Source organism: Rhinoderma darwinii, chromosome 2 (genome assembly GCF_050947455.1).
Source record: "Rhinoderma darwinii isolate aRhiDar2 chromosome 2, aRhiDar2.hap1, whole genome shotgun sequence".
Taxonomy (NCBI): Eukaryota; Metazoa; Chordata; class Amphibia; order Anura; family Rhinodermatidae; genus Rhinoderma; species Rhinoderma darwinii.
In genome coordinates, this window is record NC_134688.1 from 249,035,662 (window position 1) to 249,057,496 (window position 21,835).

The 21,835-nt window shown below is 46.0% G+C and overlaps 1 protein-coding gene across 1 annotated transcript in view; it reads left to right on the forward strand.

Moving 5' to 3' along the window:
* Window positions 1-20,003, forward strand: part of LOC142741072 (bone morphogenetic protein 8B-like) — a 70,105-nt gene extending 50,102 nt beyond the window's left edge. Inside the window, exon 7 of the mRNA XM_075850461.1 lies at window positions 19,784-20,003. Within this exon, the coding sequence (XP_075706576.1) occupies window positions 19,784-19,933 (150 nt within the window). The 3' untranslated portion in view covers window positions 19,934-20,003. The remainder of the gene's footprint in view (window positions 1-19,783) is intronic.
* The last annotated feature ends 1,832 nt before the right edge of the window (window positions 20,004-21,835 follow it).

The following is a 21,835-nucleotide window of genomic DNA, read 5'->3' on the forward strand; positions in this document are numbered from 1 at the left end:
ACATCTGCGTCAGGTCTCCGTTCTGGCGTTCCATCGGAGTTTCCCGTTAGAACGAGGCCCTGACTGATACAAACAGAAACTACGCTATTCATTCCGTCAAAACATGATTTCCATCAATGGTCATGGAAACAGAAACCTATGGAACGCCAGAACGGAGCCCTGACGCAGATGTGAACGATGCCTTACTTGTCATGAATACTGAGGAACAAGGTCATGAACATGGCTTATCAGATTAAATAGTTCAAAGGACTGAATGGCACAATATAAGTGGCCGAATCACTCCCAACTTCCGTTGCATGACGTTAGGGCAGCTGGTAGATGATTGCAAACAAGTAAGAAGAGCCGCTCTAGATTGATGGCTGACCATGTAACAAATGGTCATGCTGTTTCCCCAGAGACTAACGGGGGAACCCCCCTCTATGATGTTTATTTGCTCTAAAAGAGCATATGGAAAAGAGTTGTCTTTAGGAGACAAACACTAAGGATGAAGCTTGCCATTTGGGTGACAGAGAGAACAGGATATATAGAGGTTACATGCAATTAGATTCAGTTGTAGAGTCAATAGAAACGTCCTATGTACTGATTTAAAATCTGATGTCAACATTTACATTATCAGATTAAATATACACTTTGCTGCTTTGAACGATCACATTTTAGACACATTTTGGGTATTCGGTTGTGCAGATCAGATATTATTGGCTTTATGGATATCAAACTGAATACAGGCTAATGCCACACAGTAACTTGTGAGGGTGGATCCATGAAAAGACCACAAGTACCACATTTTTGACAACACCCATGGCCATACAATATCCATATTCATGTTAGAAATAAAAAGAAATTGATAGTGAAGTAATCAGTCCTTCAATATAATTGCAATCATTTAGAATTTGACTATGGGACTAGGGCTATTTGCTTGCCTAGGTAGCTACATTTTTGGTTATTATCTCTTTATTAAAACATACTTATTTGTAAAAAATGAAAAAATAAAATAAAAATCACAACCACTCCTTAGGCAGCTGTAGATGTATATAACTGAAGTGCAGTCAGCAACTAACCTATATTTTCTGGGTCTTTTTCCATCAAAAGAATGTGAGAAGTAGCCCCTTTTTCTTACCAGTCACAGCCCATGGACAAGATTGCCACTGTTTAAAGGGAAAAAAAGCAGACCTCTTTTCTAATGACCTAGACACCCCCCCCCCGAAAAAAAATTTTTATAAACTTAAACCTCGTATAGCATATGAATACTTTTTTCAGATTTTGAAATTTATCACAAAATATGCTTGTGAAAGCGCTACATAAGTATTTCAGTCACATTTTTACGGCTAAGTTTTACTATTTTATGTTTTTATAGAATGAATCATCATTGGTTTAAAGGGTTGGTCTCATCTAGATGACTTATTTGGAAATGAAGCTAGTAATTGCCACAGATCCATCTTTTAAAACCCCCGGGGGAAGGGGTAGCCAACCATAAATATTCCCTTTAGTAGCTGGAGAGTAAATGTGGTATTACTTGTCGGCCATGTAATGCATGGATGAGCTGGGTCTGCCAGAATAGGAGACACTGATATCTAGTTAATAGAGGGAGGTGCCCCTGCCCTAGAAGAGTATACGGAAAGAGATACCACACCTTAAAATTAAAAAAGCCCAATATATCGACTTAAAGGGCAGTCCCATAAAGGACATTTATAACCTATTTACAGGATAAGTCTGATCGCTGGGGGCCCCACCACTGATTACTAGAACGGGGGTCCCAAGCCCCCCCTTCCTCCTCACTGCAACACTGCAATGTGGAGAAGTTTGACAAAAGCAGTGGTCACGCATGCGCCTTACTGCTCCATTCAATATCTATGGGGCTAAAGGAAATAGTTGACAGAAACAGCATGGCTTTAAAACAAAACCAAGATTACAACTTTACCCGCGATCTAGCCTGAGATAGATTTTTTAGTAGCAGAGACGTAACATTCTTGGCTACGGAAGTGATTCTTCCCTACCAGGACGTATAGGATACGTCCTTGGCAGGAAAAGGGTTGAGTGTTCTGAATTTGCTTAGTGCATAGAACAATTCCATTGTTACTTTCTTTAATTAGCAGCAAGGCTTTTGGCTCCGCATTTGTATACTGATACATAGTGACAATTTTTAACTGCTTGACTGTCCTACTAGGTTTCTGAACAAATCCTCTTGATAAGGAATTTAGAGACAGATTCTACCAAGATTCAGACAACTTTGAAAAGAGATGAATTGTAGTGAATGGATCTTTTATATCAAATCACAGGGCTGAGATACATATGTTACTGATACCCCGAAGTGTTGTCTAGACTCCCATGAAAATCCACACTGGGATAGGCACAAATAACTGATACCAAGTGTCAGTGATAAACAGTTTAACATTCTGTAGAAACTGCTAACAGAATCATTCCATTCATAACTATTCTACAATATAAGTCTCACAGACTACTATCTTGCTTTTTTCTACAATAATCTGCACATATTTGACAAATAATACAATTTAAAGGTCCACTATGTGTATTAGTGTACCAGTAATAGAGTAATAAGAGGTATGAATACTAGTCACCATTGTGCATTGCTGTGCAAAAGTGTGTGCCCCCTTCCAGGAATAGTTCTAGTAAAGGAAACCTGAGTAAACACATGACTACATTTTTCAATTATTACTGCCTATAGAACAAAGTTACAGTCGATAACTTATTGCACCATATTTACCAGAACTAATGGAAACCAAACACTGGAATTACAACCCAGTCTACTGGACAGAACAGCTTTAAGTGAGACACATTGGAAGATTTCTATGTATGAACGGCTTGTTTCAGGTCCAGAAGACCTGAGAAAAATAATAAAATGTATCAGTCGAGAAAGTGTTATAAAAACATTTCTAATTCTTTAGGATTTCATCAAACCATAATAAAAGACATTATCTCAAATGAAGAAGATATGGAACATTGGTTAATCTTCATAGAAATGGTAGCTTGCCCATATATTTTTCCAGGGGTGCAGTGATAGCTCATCCAGAAAGTCACGTGTCACGATCTGTGGGTATGTGGACCCATTGGGCCATACTGCTGTAGTGGGATAGCAGCAGGCCAAACAGTGTACCAAGTCAATGTATATATAGTCCAAGCACAATGGTAGTAGTTCAGACAGTAGCAATGACTAGGCTCAGATGGGACCTTGGCAGCAGACACCAGGCGTGGTGTAACACAGCAGGCATGACAGGTGGCACAACACGACTCCAACATTCTAAGCCACAGGAACCAAGGGTGCATGGGATACAGGATACAGGTACGGGAACACTGGGAACAGGATAACCCTAAGAGACCATTTGCAAGACTAACACGGGTAAACACAACAACACTCAGGCAAGGAGTAAAGGTGCAGGGCCCTTCAAAAAAGTCCAGGGAATCATGGGCTAATAGATGATTATTTTCATTACAGGACAAAGCATAACGGAGCGGAAGTGAGCGCTGGTGTCTCCTAGGGAGGAGATGCGGCCCAGCACTCACAGATCCATGGCTGCGGCCGTCTGGGGGGGGGAGTAATACCGACAGGCCGTGGACGCTTCAGTATCCCCCCTCTTATGCCCCCTCTTCTTGGGGCCAGAGCGAGAGAGGAACTTCTTAATGAGGGTAGGAGCATTGAGGTTCTCTTCTGGCTCCCAGGACCTCTCCTCTGGACCAAACCCCTTCCAATCCACCAAATAAAAAGTTCTTCCTCCTACTTTTTTGAAGTCCAGGATCTCCTTAACCTCGAACACATCGGAAGAAATGCTGGGAGCAACTGCAGGGCTAGACGTTTTTGTGTAGCGATTCAGAACCACAGGCTTTAGGAGGGAAACATGAAAGGAGTTGGGGATCTTGAGAGTAGAAGGCAGCCAAAGCTTGTAAGATACAGGGTTAATTTGCTGTAGGATCTCAAAAGGTCCGAGGAACCTGGGAGCGAACTTGTACGAAGGCACCGTTAGACGAATATTCCTTGAAGACAGCCAGACTTTGGTACCCGGAAGATACTGAGGTGGTACTCTTCTTCTTGTATCTGCCTTCCAGCACACACAGTGCTGGAAGCAACAAAGTCCACAACTTCTTTGGGCAGTGTGGGCCACCAGAAATTATTAGCAATGAGATCTCGCGTCTTACAAACCCCCGCGTGCCCAGCCAGTTTAGAGCTGTGTCCCCAGCGAAGGATTTTCCTCCTGTCTGCCAACTGCACAAACGTCCTCCCCGGAGGGATGTCTCTAACTTGCAGTGGGTTAGCAGAAATAATGCAGGACAGGTCTATGATACATTGAGGGGAGTCCACAGTGTCCTCTGTTTCAAATGGCCTAGATAGGGCATCGGCCCTCACATTTTTGTCAGCGGGATGCTAGTGGAGCACAAATTGGAACCGGGTGAAGAACAGTGACCACCTGGCTTGTCGGGGGTTCAGCCGTTGAGCCCACTGGAGATATGTAAGGTTCTTGTGGTCGGTGTATATCAGGATGGGGTGGGCTGCACCCTATAGCAGATGTCTCCACTCCTCCAGAGCCAATTTAATGGCCAGTAAATCCCGATCCCCAATAGAGTAATTGCGCTCTGCGGAGGAAAAAAGTCTTGAGTAATAGCCACATATCACTGCCTTTCCTTTGAGGCCTCTCTGGAACAGAAGTGCACCTGCACCAACAGAGGAAGCATCCACCTCCAACGAGAACTGTCGAGAGATGTCAGGATGATGGAGGATTGAGGCTGAGGTAAAGGCATTCTTGAGGCTATTAAATGCAGATTCTGTCTCTCAAGTCCACAACTTGGCGTTCACACCCTTCTTGGTAAGAGTAGAGATGGGAGCCTTCAATGATGAGAAATTTAGGATAAACTGCCGGTAGAAGTTGGTGAATCCCAAAAAACGCTGTATGGACCGCAGGCCCTGAGGACGTGGTGATTTCAGGACGGACTTTACTTTCTGAGGATCCATCTTGAGACCTTGATCCGAGATGATGTAGCCCAGGAAGGGCGAGAGTTTTTTTCAAAGACGCACTTCTCCAGCTTGGCATAAAGACGATTCTCCCTTAAACACAGCAGAACATGACGAACATGCCTCCGATGTGTCATCGGATCTGGAGAGAAAATCAGAATATCATCGAGATAGACCACAACACAGACATAGAGAAGATCTCGGAAGATATCATTGACTAATTCCTGAAAGACCGCGGGAGTGTTACACAGACCGAAGGGCATTACCAGGTATTCGTAGTGCCTGTCTCAAGTGTTAAACGCCGTCTTCCACTCGTCACCTTGACGGATTCGGATCAAATTGTAAGCCCCACGCAAGTCTAATTTAGAAAAATCCTCGTATATGGTCAAATAGTTTAGAAATTAGTGGCAACGGATATTTGTTATTGACAGTGATTTGATTGAGACCATGGTAATCAATGCAAGTTCGAAGAGATCCGTCTTTTTTTCTTGACAAAGAAGAACCCGGCCCCGGCCGGGAGGAGGTTTTTTGTATGAAACCCCTCTCCAGATTCTCCTTGATATAGGCCGACATAGACTGAGTCTCTGGCAAGGAGAGAGGGTATACCAATCCACAGGGAGGAGACTCATCTGGAACCAGTTCAATGGGGCAGTCGTAAGCCCAGTGTGGAGGAAGCGTCTCAGCCTCCTTCTTGCTGAAGACATCCGCAAACTGAGAGAAATGAGGGGGTAATCCTGCCAATGACTGAGGCAGAGGAGACTGGACAGGTGTTAGGGATCTGCCAGGTACTACGTCTAGGTATACTCCTGGGATTAATCAATCCACACCTGAGGCCAGACCTGTTAGACTGACACCGTCTCCCACCAACCAGGGTGGCAGGCTCAGGAGTGGGAGAGCCTATCGCGGCCTGGTCAGTCGGAGTTAGCTCCGCCCCCTGTCCTTATTACCTGCCGTGTTCTCTTCCTCAGTGCTTGTAATTCTTCTGGATTCCTGGCCCCACTGCTGCTTGCTCCAGCCTGCTTCTGCCGTGCTTCTGCCTTGCTGCAGTTCCGCTTAACCTGCTTCGCTTTGCCCCTGGCTTGCTTCCTTCTCCGTGCTCACGTTGGTATACTCCACTTCATCCTGGTCCTGACTATTCATTCACCGCTCCGTTTCCTCGCGGCGTTCCGTGGGCTACAGCCCCTTCCCTTGCGTGTTCCCTGTTTGTTCTCCCGTGCACTTAGACAGCGTAGGGACCGCCGCCCAGTTGTACCCCGTCGCCTAGGGCGGGTCGTTGCAAGTAGGCAGGGACAGGGCGGTGGGTAGATTAGGGCTCACTTTCCCTTCACCTCCTTCCTGCAATTACATAATTACAAGCCCATACCTAGTCTACCATTCTCCTACGCTGACGCTATCATGGACCCCCTTGAGACCCTGACCCAGCAGATGCAGGGCCTCTCCCTACAGGTCCAGGCCCTGGCCCAGAGGGTCAACCAGGGTGACGCTGCCTTAGTAGTACCCCTCACCTCACCTCTAGAACCCGACCTCAAGTTACCTGACCGGTTCTCAGGGGACCGTAAGACGTTTCTCTCCTTCTGGGAGAGTTGCAGACTGTATTTCCGCCTAAAACCCCACTCCTCAGGTTCCAAGAACCAGCGGGTGGGTATCATCATATCCCGCCTCCAGGAAGGGCCCCAAGAGTGGGCCTTCTCCTTGGCTCCTGACGCCCCTGAACTTTCCTCTGTTGATCGTTTTTTCTCTGCCCTCGGACTCATTTACGACGAGACTGACAGGACTGCTTTAGCCGAGAGTCAGCTGGTGACCTTACGTCAGGGTAGGAGACCGGTTGAGGAATACTGTTCTGATTTTAGAAAGTGGTGCGTAGCTTCTCGGTGGAACGATCCGGCCCTAAGGTGCCAGTTTAGGTTAGGATTATCTGACGCCCTGAAGGATCTGCTGGTTAGCTACCCCTCTTCTGACTCCCTTGACCAGGTTATGGCCCTAGCAGTACGACTTGACCGACGTCTCAGGGAACGTCAGCTTGAACGTTTCAATGTGCTCCCCTCTGACTTTTCTGCGATCCCCCCCGAGGTCCCGTCCCCTCGCCCCTCCACGGAGGACTCGGAGGTACCTATGCAACTCGGGGCCTCCATGTCCCCTCGACAACGTAGGGAGTTTCGCAGAATGAATGGTCTCTGCTTCTACTGTGGGGACGACAAGCATCTACTGAACACCTGTCCCAGGCGCAAGAATAAAAAGCCGGAAAACTTCCGCGCCTAAGTGATCATCGGGGAGGTCACTTGGGCGCACAGGTATTTCCCGTTAATGTGAAACGCAATAAAATTTTGCTTCCCTTTCAGGTCTCGTTTGCTGGCCGGTCTGCCACGGGCAGTGCTTTCGTGGATTCTGGCTCATCTGCTAATATCATGTCTGTGGAATTTGCTATGTCTCTAAAGATGCCTTTTATTGATTTACCTTATCCTATCCCTGTAGTAGGTATCGACTCAACTCCCCTTGCTAATGGTTATTTTACTCAGCATACTCCTGTTTTTGAACTCCTGGTTGGCTCCATGCATTTGGAGCAGTGCTCTGTACTGGTGATGCAGGGATTATCGTCTGATCTGGTTTTAGGTCTTCCCTGGTTGCAGTTGCATAATCCCACGTTTGATTGGAATACTGGGGAGCTTACCAAATGGGGTAATGAATGTCTTATGTCAGGTCTTTCTGTTAACTCTATTTCTCCCCGGGAGGAGGTAAACACGCTTCCTGAGTTTGTTCAGGACTTCGCCGATGTGTTTTCTAAGGAGGCCTCCGAGGTGTTGCCCCCCCATAGAGATTACGATTGCGCCATCGATTTGGTGCCTGGTGCCAAGCTTCCTAAGGGTAGGATATTTAATCTTTCATGTCCTGAACGTGAAGCTATGAGGGTGTATATCCAAGAATGCCTGGCCAAGGGTTTCATTCGGCCTCGACTTCTCCTGTAGGTGCTGGCTTCTTCTTCGTGGGGAAGAAGGATGGTGGTCTTAGGCCGTGCATTGATTATCGTAACCTGAATAAGGTCACCGTAAGGAACCAGTACCCACTTCCTTTGATTCCGGATCTTTTTAATCAGGTTCAGGGAGCCCAATGGTTTTCTAAGTTCGATCTACGGGGGGCATATAACCTTATCCGCATCAAAGAGGGGGATGAGTGGAAAACTGCGTTCAACACACCCGAGGGTCATTTCGAATACCTGGTCATGCCCTTTGGGTTGTGTAATGCCCCTGCTGTCTTCCAGAATTTTATTAATGAAATCCTGAGAGATTACCTGGGTAATTTTCTTGTTGTGTACCTTGATGACATACTGGTGTTTTCCAAGGACTGGTCCTCCCACGTGGAGCATGTCAGGAAGGTGCTCCAGGTCCTTCGGGAGAATAATCTGTTTGCTAAGACTGAAAAATGTGTCTTTGGGGTACAGGAGATACCATTTTTAGGGCAAATCCTCACTCCTCATGAATTCCGCATCGACCCTGCCAAGGTTCAGGCTGTGGCGGAATGGGTCCAACCTGCCTCCCTTAAGGCGTTACAGTGTTTTTTAGGGTTCGCCAACTATTACAGGAGATTTATTGCCAACTTCTCGGTCGTCGCTAAGCCTCTTACGGACCTTACTCGCAAGGGTGCTGATGTCCTCCATTGGCCCCCTGAGGCCGTCCAGGCCTTTGAGACCCTCAAAAAGTGCTTTATCTCGGCCCCCGTGCTGATTCAGCCCAACCAAGAGGAGCCATTTATTGTGGAGGTTGACACATCCGAGGTGGGAGTGGGGGCCGTCTTGTCCCAGGGTACCAGCTCCCTCACCCATCTCCGCCCCTGTGCTTACTTCTCTAGGAAGTTTTCGCCCACGGAGAGTAACTATGATATTGGCAACCGCGAACTTCTAGCCATTAAATGGGCTTTTGAAGAGTGGCGGCACTTCCTGGAGGGGGCCAGACACCAGGTAACGGTCCTTACGGATCACAAGAATCTGGTTTTCCTAGAATCGGCCCAGAGGCTTAATCCTAGACAAGCTCGGTGGGCACTATTCTTTACCAGATTTAATTTCTTGGTTACCTATAGGGCTGGGTCCAAGAATATTAAGGCTGATGCTCTGTCACGTAGTTTCATGGCCAATCCTCCTTCCGAGAAGGATCCTGCTTGTATTTTACCCCCTGGTATAATCGTTTCTGCCACGGATTCTGATTTAGCTTCTGATATTGCGGCTGATCAGGGTTCAGCTCCCGGGAACGTCCCTGGGGACAAACTGTTTGTTCCCCTGCAATACCGGCTAAGGGTACTCAGGGAAAACCATGACTCCGCTCTATCTGGTCATCCTGGCATCTTGGGCACCAAACACCTCATTACCAGAAACTATTGGTGGCCTGGGTTGCCTAAAGACGTTAGGGCTTACGTCGCCGCTTGTGAGGTTTGCGCTAGGTCCAAAACCCCTAGGTCCCGACCTGCGGGCCTACTACATTCCTTGCCCATTCCCCAGAGACCTTGGACCCATATCTCCATGGATTTTATCACCGATTTGCCCCCATCTCAGGGCAAGTCGGTGGTGTGGGTGGTAGTAGACCGCTTCAGCAAGATGTGCCACTTTGTGCCCCTGAAGAAGCTACCTAACGCCAAGACGTTAGCTTCTTTGTTTGTGAAACACATCCTGCGTCTCCATGGGGCACCAGTCAATATCGTTTCTGACAGAGGGGTACAATTTGTTTCCTTATTTTGGAGAGCTTTTTGTAAAAAGTTGGAGATTGATCTGTCCTTCTCCTCCGCCTTCCATCCCGAAACCAATGGCCAAACGGAAAGGACTAACCAATCCCTGGAACAATATTTAAGGTGTTTCATCTCTGACTGTCAATTCGATTGGGTCTCATTCCTTCCCCTTGCGGAATTTTCCCTGAATAACCGGGTCAGTAACTCGTCAGGGGTCTCCCCGTTTTTCTGTAATTTCGGGTTTAACCCAAGGTTCTCCTCCGTTTCCCCTGGTTGTTCCAATAATCCTGAGGTAGAGGATGTTCATCGGGAACTGTGCACAGTCTGGGCCCAGGTTCAGAAGAACCTAGAGGCGTCCCAGAGCGCACAAAAGATTCAGGCTGATAGTAGACGTTCTGCTAACCCCCGGTTTGTCGTCGGGGATTTGGTCTGGTTGTCGTCCAGGAACTTGCGCCTTAAGGTCCCGTCCAGGAAGTTTGCTCCCCGATTTATTGGACCTTATAAGATCATTGAAGTCCTCAACCCTGTATCCTTCCGTCTGGAGCTGCCCCCATCCTTTCGCATACATGACGTCTTCCATGCCTCCCTCCACAAATGCTGCTCCCCGTCCTGGTCCCCCTCGAGGAAACCTCCTGTTCCCGTTCTCACCCCTGAGGGGGTGGAATTCGAGGTGGCCAAGATTATGGACAGTAGGATGGTCCAGGGCTCCCTTCAGTACCTGGTCCATTGGAGAGGATACGGGCCGGAGAGGACTTGGGTACCTGCCCGTGATGTTCACGCTGGGGTATTGATCAGGAGGTTCCACCTTCTCTTCCCTACTAAACCGGGTCCTCTTAGTAAGGGACCGGTGGCCCCTCATAAAAGGGGGAGTACTGTTAGGGATCTGCCAGGTACTACGTCTAGGTATACTCCTGGGATTAATCAATCCACACCTGAGGCCAGACCTGTTAGACTGACACCGTCTCCCACCAACCAGGGTGGCAGGCTCAGGAGTGGGAGAGCCTATCGCGGCCTGGTCAGTCGGAGTTAGCTCCGCCCCCTGTCCTTTATTACCTGCCGTGTTCTCTTCCTCAGTGCTTGTAATTCTTCTGGATTCCTGGCCCCACTGCTGCTTGCTCCAGCCTGCTTCTGCCGTGCTTCTGCCTTGCTGCAGTTCCGCTTAACCTGCTTCGCTTTGCCCCTGGCTTGCTTCCTTCTCCGTGCTCACGTTGGTATACTCCACTTCATCCTGGTCCTGACTATTCATTCACCGCTCCGTTTCCTCGCGGCGTTCCGTGGGCTACAGCCCCTTCCCTTGCGTGTTCCCTGTTTGTTCTCCCGTGCACTTAGACAGCGTAGGGACCGCCGCCCAGTTGTACCCCGTCGCCTAGGGCGGGTCGTTGCAAGTAGGCAGGGACAGGGCGGTGGGTAGATTAGGGCTCACTTTCCCTTCACCTCCTTCCTGCCATTACAACAGGATGGATCTGTAACAGACAGCATCTGCGACATTTGGAACCCCATTGGAGATTCTCTCCGGAGTTCCAGTCCAGGACTGGGGCATGTAGTCAGAGCCAGTAGGAGGGGATTGACGGCTTTAGGCAAAACCAGAAACGAAATTAGTTCAGAATGAAGGACTCCCAACTTGGAGCTTCAGCGGCTTGGTTTCAGATACGATCGGGTCGGCAAAGGCAGTCCAATCACCGAGGCAACAGCCAAAGACGTCTCCAGAGGGACTGTGGGTAACTGGAGAAGATCCACTAGGTCTTTTTGCATGAAGTTTGCTGTGGACCTTGAGTCCAGATAGGCAGAGACCCGATGCGTCTTTTCACCAGACACTATGGTCACGGGAATGGACAGTTTAGAGGAGAACTTTCTATTTAGCGCCGTTCCACCTAGGGTTGTCTCTCCAACCAATCCTAGGCATTGAAGTTTTCTTGTCTTCTGAGGGCACAAATGCACAACATGGCCTCCGAGGCCGCAATACAGACAAAGTCCCGAAGTGCGTCTGCGGTGTTTCTCCTGGGCAGACAGTTTGAGCCGATCCACCTGCATAGGCTCCTCTGGTGGAACAACTGGTAAGGGCAACAGGTATTGCTGGAAGATAGGAGCCAGCTTAGGGAATTTTCGCTCCTGACGAACCTCTTGGGATCGCTCTGGATCCTCATGTCAATCCGGGTGGCTAGAAGAATGAGGTCACCCAGGGTAGGTGGCAGGTCACGATTGGCAAGCTTATCTTTAATTTTAGAAGACAGTCCCTGCCAGAATGTAGCCACCAAGGATTCGTGGTTCCAGGACAGCTCTGATGCCAGGGTGCGTAACTGAATGGCGTACTCACCCACGGAGGTGTCCCCCTGGCGAAGGTTCAGAAGAGATACAGCTGCTGAGAAGACTCATCCAGGTTCCCCAAATACCATGCGAAAAGTCTGTAGGAAACACTGGAAGTCACGGGTCTCCGGTCCCTGATGTTCCCAGATAGGATTCGCCCATGCTAGGGCCTTTCCAGTAAGGAGCGAGACCATAAATGCAATCCTTGCGCCATCAGAAGAAAATGCTCTGGCATGTAGACTGAAATCCCCTGCAGGGCCTCACGTCTCCGTCGTAGCGAGAAGGTAAAGGCAGCGAGAATCGGGAGTCAGCACTGGTACTGACAGGAGGTGTAGCAGGAGGAACAGCCGGTGGAACAGGAATGGATGCGGAAGATGACTGTAGCTTGTGTATCCAGCCGATGTGTAATGGCGTTTACCGCTTGGAGGAGTTAGTCCTGTCGTAATTGGCAGACTAGCATATCCCCCTGCATGAATTGTGATGTCGTCAAGATCTTGGGTTGACCAGCGGGGTCAATGGCCTGAGCGTACTGTCACGATCTGTGTGTATGTGGACCCACTAGGCCGTACCACCATAGCAGGATAGCAGCTGGCCAAACAGTGTACCAAGTCAATGTATATATCAGGGGTCTCAAACTCGGCCGGGTAAGTGGGCCACATATAGAAAAAATGTGAAGTGGTCGGGCCGCATTACTTTCAAATTTGATACAATACAAAATTATTGTTAATCAATTAGTTATTTGAACTACTGTAACACTATATTACAATAATAATAATACTACATTACTATAATAATACCAGTTTAAGTGTCGCTAAATGCAGTCCGGCGGCTCAGTTAGCAGCGTTTGGCAGACACACGTCAAGATTGGGCAGCCCCTTTTTAGATAGTGCCACAGATAGTGCCACACTGCTACTAGCGCTCTGCCCGGGACTCCAGCTCTGGTGTTGCCCCTGACATCTCTGTCCATATATGGACAGTGATGTCAGGAGCAGAGCTGGAATCCCAAGCAGAGTGCTAGAAGTGGCTCTGCTCCGGGACCCCAGCTCTGGGCAAGCCCCTGACATCACTGTGGCAGCATCTGCGGAGGGCACTGTGGCAGCATCTGCGGAGGGCACTGTTGCAGCAACTGTGGATGCTGCCGCAGTGCCCTCTGTGGATGCTGCCGCGTGCCCTCTGTGGATGCTGCCACAGTGACCTCTGTAGATGCTGCCACAGTGCCCTCTGTAAATAATGCAACACACCCCTAGATAATGCTAGTGTCCTCCGTAGATGCTGCCACAGTGCCCTCCGTAGATGCTGCCACACTGCCCACTGTAGATGCTGCCACAGTGCCCACCGTAGATGCTGCCACAGTGCCCACCGTAGATGCTGCCACAGTGCCCTCCACAGATGCTGCCACAGTGATGTCAGGGGCTTGCCCAGAGCTGGGGTCCCAGAGCAGAGCCATATATGGACAGAGATGTCAGCGCTAGTAGGCTCTTCCTGGGACTCCAGCTGTGCTCCTGACATCACTGGGACTCCTGCTCTGGGGAAGCCCCTGACATCATTGTCGATGTATGGACAGCGATGTCAGAGGCTTCCCCAGAGTCCCAGAGCAGAGCCTATACTAGTGCTCTGCCTGGGACTCCGGCTCTGGGGAAGCCCCAGACATCATGTGTCCATACATGGACACCGAGGTCAGGGAATTCCATAGAGTCCCGGAGCAGAGCAGATACTAGTGCTCTTTCCGGGTCTCCGCTTTGGGGAAGACCCTGACACACTGTCCATATATGGACAGCGATGTCAGGGAATTCCACAGAGTCCCGGAGCAGAGCCTATACTAGCGCTCTGCCCGGGACTCCGCTCAGGGGAAGACCCTGAAACACTGTCCATATATGGACAGCGATGTCAGGGAATTCCACAGAGTCCAGGAGCAGAGCCTGTACTAGCGCTCTGCACGAGACTCCGGCTCTGGGGTAGCCCCAGACATCGCTGTTCATATGTGGACAGCGATGTCAGGGAATTCCAGAGTCTTGCAGCAGAGCCTATACTAGCGCTCTGTGTCCCGCGGGCCACAGATGACAGCCCCAGGGGCCGCATGCTTGAGACCCCTGGTATATATAGTCCAAGCACAAGGGTACCTGTAGTAGTTCATTGTAAACCTAGAAGAAACCTCAAACAAAAGAACAATGGAGTCCCCACTAGAATGTAGAACAACCTAAAAGCATAGGGAACATAACACCCAATTAGAATATGAAAATATGTAGCTAACACGTATCGTCAAAAATATAAATGTTTATTGATGATAAATAACAACATTACATGTTATCACAGAAGTATATATACCGTGTTCCAAATTATTATGCATATGGGATTTAAGTGTCATAAACATTTAATTATTAGTTTTTCAATTAAACTCATGGATGGTATTGTGTCTTAGGCTGGGTTCACACGACCTATTTTCAGACGTAAATGAGGCGTATTATGCCTCGTTTTACATCGGAAAATAGGGCTACAATACGTCAGCAAACATCTGCCCATTCATTTGAATGGGTTTGCCGACGTACTGTGCAGACAACCTGTCATTTACGTGTCGTCGTTTGACAGCTGTCAAACGACGACGCCTCAAAATACAGCCTCGTCAAAAGAAGTGCAGGACACTTCTTTGGACGTTTTTGGAGCCGTTTTCTCATAGGCTCCAATGAAAACAGCTCCAAAAACGGACGTAAAAAACGCAGCTAAAACGCCGCGAAAAGCGTGAGTTGTTCGAAAAACTTCTGAAAATCAGGGGCTGTTTTCCCTTGAAAACAGCTCTGTATTTTCAGATGTTTTTGGTCACTACGTGTGCAGATACCCTTAGGGTATGTTCACACACTGAGCCAAAAACGTCTGAAAATACGGAGCTGTTTTCAAGGGAAAACAGCACCTGATTTTCAGATGTTTTTTGAGCAACTCACGTTTTTCTTGCCGTTTTCGCGCCATTTTTTCAGCCGTTTTTTGGAGCTGTTTTCAATAGAGTCTATGAGAAAACGGCTCCAAAAACGTCCCAAGAAGTGTCCTGCACTTCTTTTGACGAGGCTGTAATTTTACGCGTCGTCTTTTGACAGCTATCAAAGGACGACGCGTAAATTACAGGTCGTCGGCACAGTACGTCGGCAAACCCATTCAAATGAATGGGCAGATGTTTGCCGACGTATTGGAGCCGTATTTTCAGGCGTAAATCGAGGCATAATACGCCTCGTTTACGCCTGAAAATAGGTCGTGTGAACCCAGCCTTAGGGCTCTTTGGATCATTGTGATCAATCTCAGACACCTGTGATAATTAGTTTGCCAGGTGTGCCCAATCAAAGGAAAACTACTTAAGATAGACGTTCCACATTATTAAGCAGGCCACAGGTTTCAAGCAATATCGGAAAGAAAAAGGATCTCTCTGCTGCCGAAAAGCTTGAAATAGTGCAATACCTTGGACAAGGTATGAAAACATTGGATATTTCAAGAAAACTTAGGCGTTATCATCGTACTGTGAAAAGATTTGTGGCTGATTCAGAGCACAGACAGGTTCGTTCAGATAAAGGCATAATGAGGAAGGTTTCTGCCAGACAAATTAATAGGATTAGGAGAGCAGCTGCTAAAATGCCATTGCAAAGCAGCAAACAGGTATTTGAAGCTGCTGGTGCCTCTGGAGTCCCGCGAACCTCAAGGTGTAGGATCCTCCAGAGGTTTGCAGGTGTGCATAAAGCTATTATTCGGCCACCCCTAAACAATGCTCACAAGCAGAAACGGTTGCAGTGGGCTCAGAAATACATGAAGACTAATTTTCAAACCGTGTTGTTTACTGATGAGTGCCGTGCAACCCTGGATGGTCCAGATGGATGGAGTAGTGGATGGTTGGTGAATGGCCACCATGTCCCAACAAGGCTGCGACGTCAGCAAGAAGGTGGCGGAGTCATGTTTTGGGCTGGAATCATGGGGAGATAGCTGGTAGGCCAATTTAGGGTCCCTGACGGTGTGAAAATGACCTTTGCAAAGTACGTAGAGTTTATGACTGACCACTTTCTTCCGTGGTACAAAAAGAAGAACCGTGCCTTCCATAGCAAAATTATCTTCATGCTGCAAAGAATACCTCTGTGTTATTGGCTGCTATGGGCATAAAAGGAGAGAAACTAATGGTGTGGTCCCCATGTTCCCCTGACCTCAACCCTATTGAGAACCTTTGGAGCATCCTCAAGCAAAATATCTATGAGGGTGGGAGGCAGTGCACATCAAAACAGAAGCTCTGGGAGGCTATTCTGTCATCCTGCAAAGATATTCAAGCAGAAACTGTCCAAATACTCACAAATTCAATGGATGCAAGAATTGTGAAGGTGATATCAAAGAAGGGGTCCTATGTTAACATGTAACTTGGCCTGTTAAGTTTTTTTTGGATTGAAAGAGCTGTTGATTTCTGTAAATATGACCTCCTGATGCTGCAAATTCAACAAATTACCATTTTTAGTTCTCTTTACAACCTTTAAAATGTTTTGATCTCTGTTGTGCAAAATAATTTGAAACTGTGCATTTTGAGTTTTTTACTTCTAAAAAAAAATCTGTTATCATTAGGAGATTTGTTCAATAAAATTTGCATTATACTCCAACGGTTGATGGCTTGAAGATTATACTGACGGTCATTTGCATCGACTATTTAGGAAAATCAGCGAAAAATAACATTTGCATAATAATTTGGAACGGGGTGTATAAATGAACACAATAAAACAGGTCATATACGAAGAGAACCACCAGAGAGGTATAGATGTCTTTATACCCAGAGGTAAACAGAACAACCCATCTCAGACAAGACATACCATACCCTACCTCACCATAAAATACAAAACATATGTTGCTATGGCATGGTATGTCTTGTCTGAATAGGGTTGTTCTGTTTACCTCTGGGTATAAATACATCTATACCTCTCTTGTGCTGCTCTTCGTATATGACCTGTTTTATTGTGTTCATTTATATATACTTATGTGATACCATGTATTGTTGCTATTTATTATCAATAAAGATTACTATTTTTGACGATACGTGTTAGCTACATATTTTCATATTCTAATTGGGTGTTATGTTCCCTGTGCTTTTAGGTTGACCTGTAGTAGTTCAGACAGTAGCAACGTCTAGGCTCAGATAGGACCTTGGCAGCAGACACCAGGCGTGGTGTAACACCGCAGGAGTGATCGGTGGCACAACACGACTCCAACTTTCTAAGGCACAGGAACAAAGGTAGCATGGGATACAGGATACAGGTAGAAGGTAGAAGGTACAGGAACACTGGTAACAGGATAACACTAAGGGACCATTTGCAAGACTAACCCGGGTAAACACAACAACGCTCAGGCAAGGAGTTAAGGGGCAGGGCCCTTCATAAAGTCCAGGGAATCATGGGCTAATAGATGATGATTTTCATGTGCGGGACACAGCAGAAAGGAGCGGAAGGGAGTGCTGGCGTCTCATAGGGAGGAGATGCAGGCCAGCACTCACAGATCCATGGCTGCGGGCGTCAGCGGGTGAGTAATCCCGACTGTCCATGGCATTGGACGCTACAACATGAAATACCAAATAGACATCTAAAGAGCTGAGGCCTCTTTGGCTTTAGCTAAGGGCAGTCTACATTACACAAGGCTGAAAGCCTGTTTTTGAAGGGTAGCATCAATGCCTGTCTCACATTTCCAAGAATAACCTGGAACCAAGCCATTTATGATACTGTATTATGAAAGAAGTCAAAAGTGGAACTATTAAGACTAAACATGCTCAATTACAGTATGTATGCACAACAGCATGCAAGGTATGATCATCATGCAATAAGTAAGTGATGTATTACATATCTGGAGTCTGTAGGCACATTATGCCTTAGGTCCCTCTCATTAGTAAATCCACCACCAAAGCCACCAGAATAGTAATCATCTACCAATAGTATTACATTATATGTATATAAGTACTGAATGTAGACTACACTACCAACTTTCAATACATCAATAATAATTAGTGCCCCGGGGCAGCATGTGCCCTTTCACTGGGCAGGTGCCTCTAGAGCCTAAAGAAAAGAGTCCAACAGCAATGAAACATGGTAAACGGCATTGTATCAGAAAATAATTAGTCCAGAAGCTGAAGGGTAACTGGGTTATGAAGTGATGCAATAATCCAAAACACAAATGGAAGTCTACATGTAAATTACTGAGAAGAAACTAAATTATATAAAATCCTATTGCTTCTATATGTGCGGACAATTTCTTAACCCCATATGGTTGTGTCCCTTCCTGGCTGAGGGTTGTACACATGTGTATGTCATATCAATTTTACTCTATGAGAGATATGAAAACACATCCAAGCACGCAACTTCCACCAAACGTCCATCAATCACACACATAGCATAGCTGATTGATTGTGGGAAACCCATTTAAAGGGGTATTCCCAGAATTGACATTTATCACCTATTCACACGATAGATGATAAGTTTCTGATCACTGCGACCCCTTCCATGCGTGGTGCCGCCCTATTCAAAGTCTATGGGACTGACGGAGGCACCTTGGTTGTTTCCGTCAGTCCAATAGAAATTGAATAAAGCGACAGGGTGCATGCTCGTCTGCCCCACATTCAAACTTCTCCTCACTGCAGGGGGTGCAGCGATAAGTAACTAGGGGCTCAGGACACCCCCCCCCCCTTCTAGTGATTGGTGATAATGTAAATTATGGAAATACCCAAATTAAGTGATCATTAATATAATGTGGAATGTATTTCACATGAACACCAGAATTACTTACTGTCAGTGAAGTAAAGAAAATGTCACATAGTGTACTATGTACTTTTGTATTTGCTTTACTAGTTTGCGCATTATGAATGAAAGAGAGTCTACATAATAATGATCAGAATTAATAATATATTTTTAACAGAGTTTTTTGCTAGTAATGAAGCTAAATCATATAGTTTTTAGTCAAAAATGTGTAAAACATGAACATAGTTTTCATTGGCCAAAATGTCTCAGGTTTCTACAGAAAAATAATCAAAAGAAGGCTACAACTTACCAAAGGAGGCCGCCCAAACCCTTTCCCCATTACAATATTATTACTGCTACTGTGGTCATTGGTTGACTAATCCCCTAGGTCTGAAGAACTTCCTATTCCGTTAAAGATCAGAAAGTGTGCTGTTTTTCTCCCTGCATACAAATACAAGGTTACATTCCGGATGTGCCTCATTTAGGGGGTTGTGTTACCATGTAGTCAACTTCTATCCAGACTAAGTAAAATAAAACATGAATAGAAGGAAGTAAAACAGTAACAGCAGTGTGCAATGGTTTATATTTGGGATTTTTTATTTTATTTTATTAACTCAGAGAAAGCAAATGAACTGATAAAAACAGCCAAATCTCAGACTTCTAGTTTATTAAGTTTCACCACCAGGATAAGCGAATAAGATCTGAGCCTAATAAAGTCGCTACAAAGTAACAACACAAAAGACAAATCAACATGTGTGCCTGCCACCGATCCAGCAGGATGAAGCCATCTACCGGCAAATTACCGAGAAGCGCTCAAGGCAAGCTTTGAAATAAGCAGGGAATCCAATGTAAACTAGCAAACATTCTGCCAAGAAAAACAGTCAAGATTCTGAAAATAAAATAACTCCTGAATCGTAGCCTTCTGGCTGAGTAGAATTGCTCTTTTTATGAGTTGTGTATTTCATATAGACTCTCCGGGTGTGTGTGGTTTGCTGGCTGGCCAGGTTGTTTATGCTTTGTTTTACTTAAGATATAGTAAAGCTGTACAGTATTTATCAGTTGCTGCTGTTTTACCCCGCAGGTTCACCTTATGAAGCCAGAAAGCGTTCCCAAAGCATGCTGCGCTCCCACCAAACTCTCAGCAACATCAGTCCTTTATTATGACAACAATAACAACGTAATACTAAAGAAGCACCGGAACATGGTGGTCAAGTCTTGTGGATGCCACTGAACAAGATGAAAGATTTGCTGAATATATTTATGTTAAAATGTTACATTAAATTAATCATCTGACGAAATAAATGACATTTTTAAATACAATGAAGAATTAAAAATAATTGGATACATTTTGAGAATTGTTAGAGCAATTCTTAGGGGGTGGGGGGTGTTGCACAGAAGACATTCAGGCAATAGTAGAGTAGCAGTGAGGATGACTTGTGTTAGCCTAGGTTCACATTACGTTCAGGAGATCCATTCTCCCATATGTCTTTTTAGATGAAAACAAAATTTATTTACAATTTATCCATTTAATGACCCTTTAGGGTATGTGCACACGATAGCAGGCATTTACGTGTGAAAAGACAGACTGTTTTCAAGAGAAAACAGCTGCCTCGTTTCACACGTAAATGCTCCTCCTCGTAATATACGAGGCGTCTGTGACGCTCGTAAATCTTGAGCTGCTCTTCATTGAGTTCAATGAAGAACGGCTCAAATTACGTTGCAAAGAAGTGCCCTGCACTTCTTTGCCGAGGCAGTCAATTTACGCGTCGTCGTTTGACAGCTGTCAAACGACGACGCGTAAATTACTGGTCGTCTGCACAGTACGTCAGCAAACCCATTCAAATGAATGGGCAGATGTATGCCGACGTATTGTAGCCCTATTTTCAGGCGTAAAACGAGGCATAATACGCCTTGTTTACGCCTGAAAATAGGTCGTGTGAACCCAGCCTTAATCTTTAGTTTTTTCATTTTTGTTTTTCCCTCCTTGCATTCCAGGAACCATACATTTTTTATTTTTTCATTTTTTCGTAGGACAAGTTGTAGTTTTTAATGGCACCATTTGATGTACCATATACTGTACTGGGAAACTTTGAAAAATTATTTTGTGGGGTGGAATGGAAAAAAAGCAAGCAATTACCCCATAGATTTTTGGGTTTTATTTTTACGGCGTTCAACCTGCGGTAAAAATCACAGGTTAACTTTATTCTGTGAGTCAATATGATTACAACGATATTTATTATTATTATTATTTTTATGTTTTACTACTTTTACTAAATAAAAACATTTTGTTCCAAAAATCATTTTTGGGTGTCACCATATTCTGACCCAGAACTTATTTATTTTTCTATCAATGGGCTGTGTGGTGACTTGTTTTTAGTGGGGCGAGCTGCAGTTTTTATTGGTACCATTTTGGAATGGAAATAAGACTTTTTGATCACTTTTTAAAAAAATTTTGTGGAAGATGAGATGACCAAAAAACAGCAATTCTGGCGTTTATTAATTTTTTACGGCGTTCACTGTGCTGTTTAAATAATGTTATATTGTAATAGTTTGGACTTTTAGGGCAAAGCCACACGTGGTGGAATTGCTCTTGAATTCCGCTGCGGACACTCCGCAGCGTTAATCCGCAGCGGAGCCGTTTCTCCATTGCCTTCCACTTCTTTTTAGTAGGCTTCGTTTAGACGAGGCTGAAAATTCCGCTGCGGAGCATAGGCTGCCGTGCGGAATTTGGTGTCCGCAGCATACAATGGATGTTGCGGACTGGTTGCGGACTCATTGCGGAAGTTCTCCATTGACTTCAATGGAGATTCTAAATTCCGCAATGAAGTCCGCAGCTGTCATGCACATGTTATGTGTGCTGCGGATGCGTCTTGCTTTTTTGACATGACATTTCTTCATTCTGGCTGGACCTATGTATTTCTAGGTCTACAGCCAGACTGAGGAAGTCAATGGGGCTCCCGTAATTACGGGAGCGTTGCTAGGAGACGTCAGTAAATAGTCACTGTCCAGGGTACTGAAAGAGTTAAGCGATCGGCAGTAACTGTTTCTGCACCCTGGACAGTGACTACCGATCCCAATATACAGCAACCTGTAAAAAAAATAGAAGTTCATACTTACCGAGAACTCCCTGCTT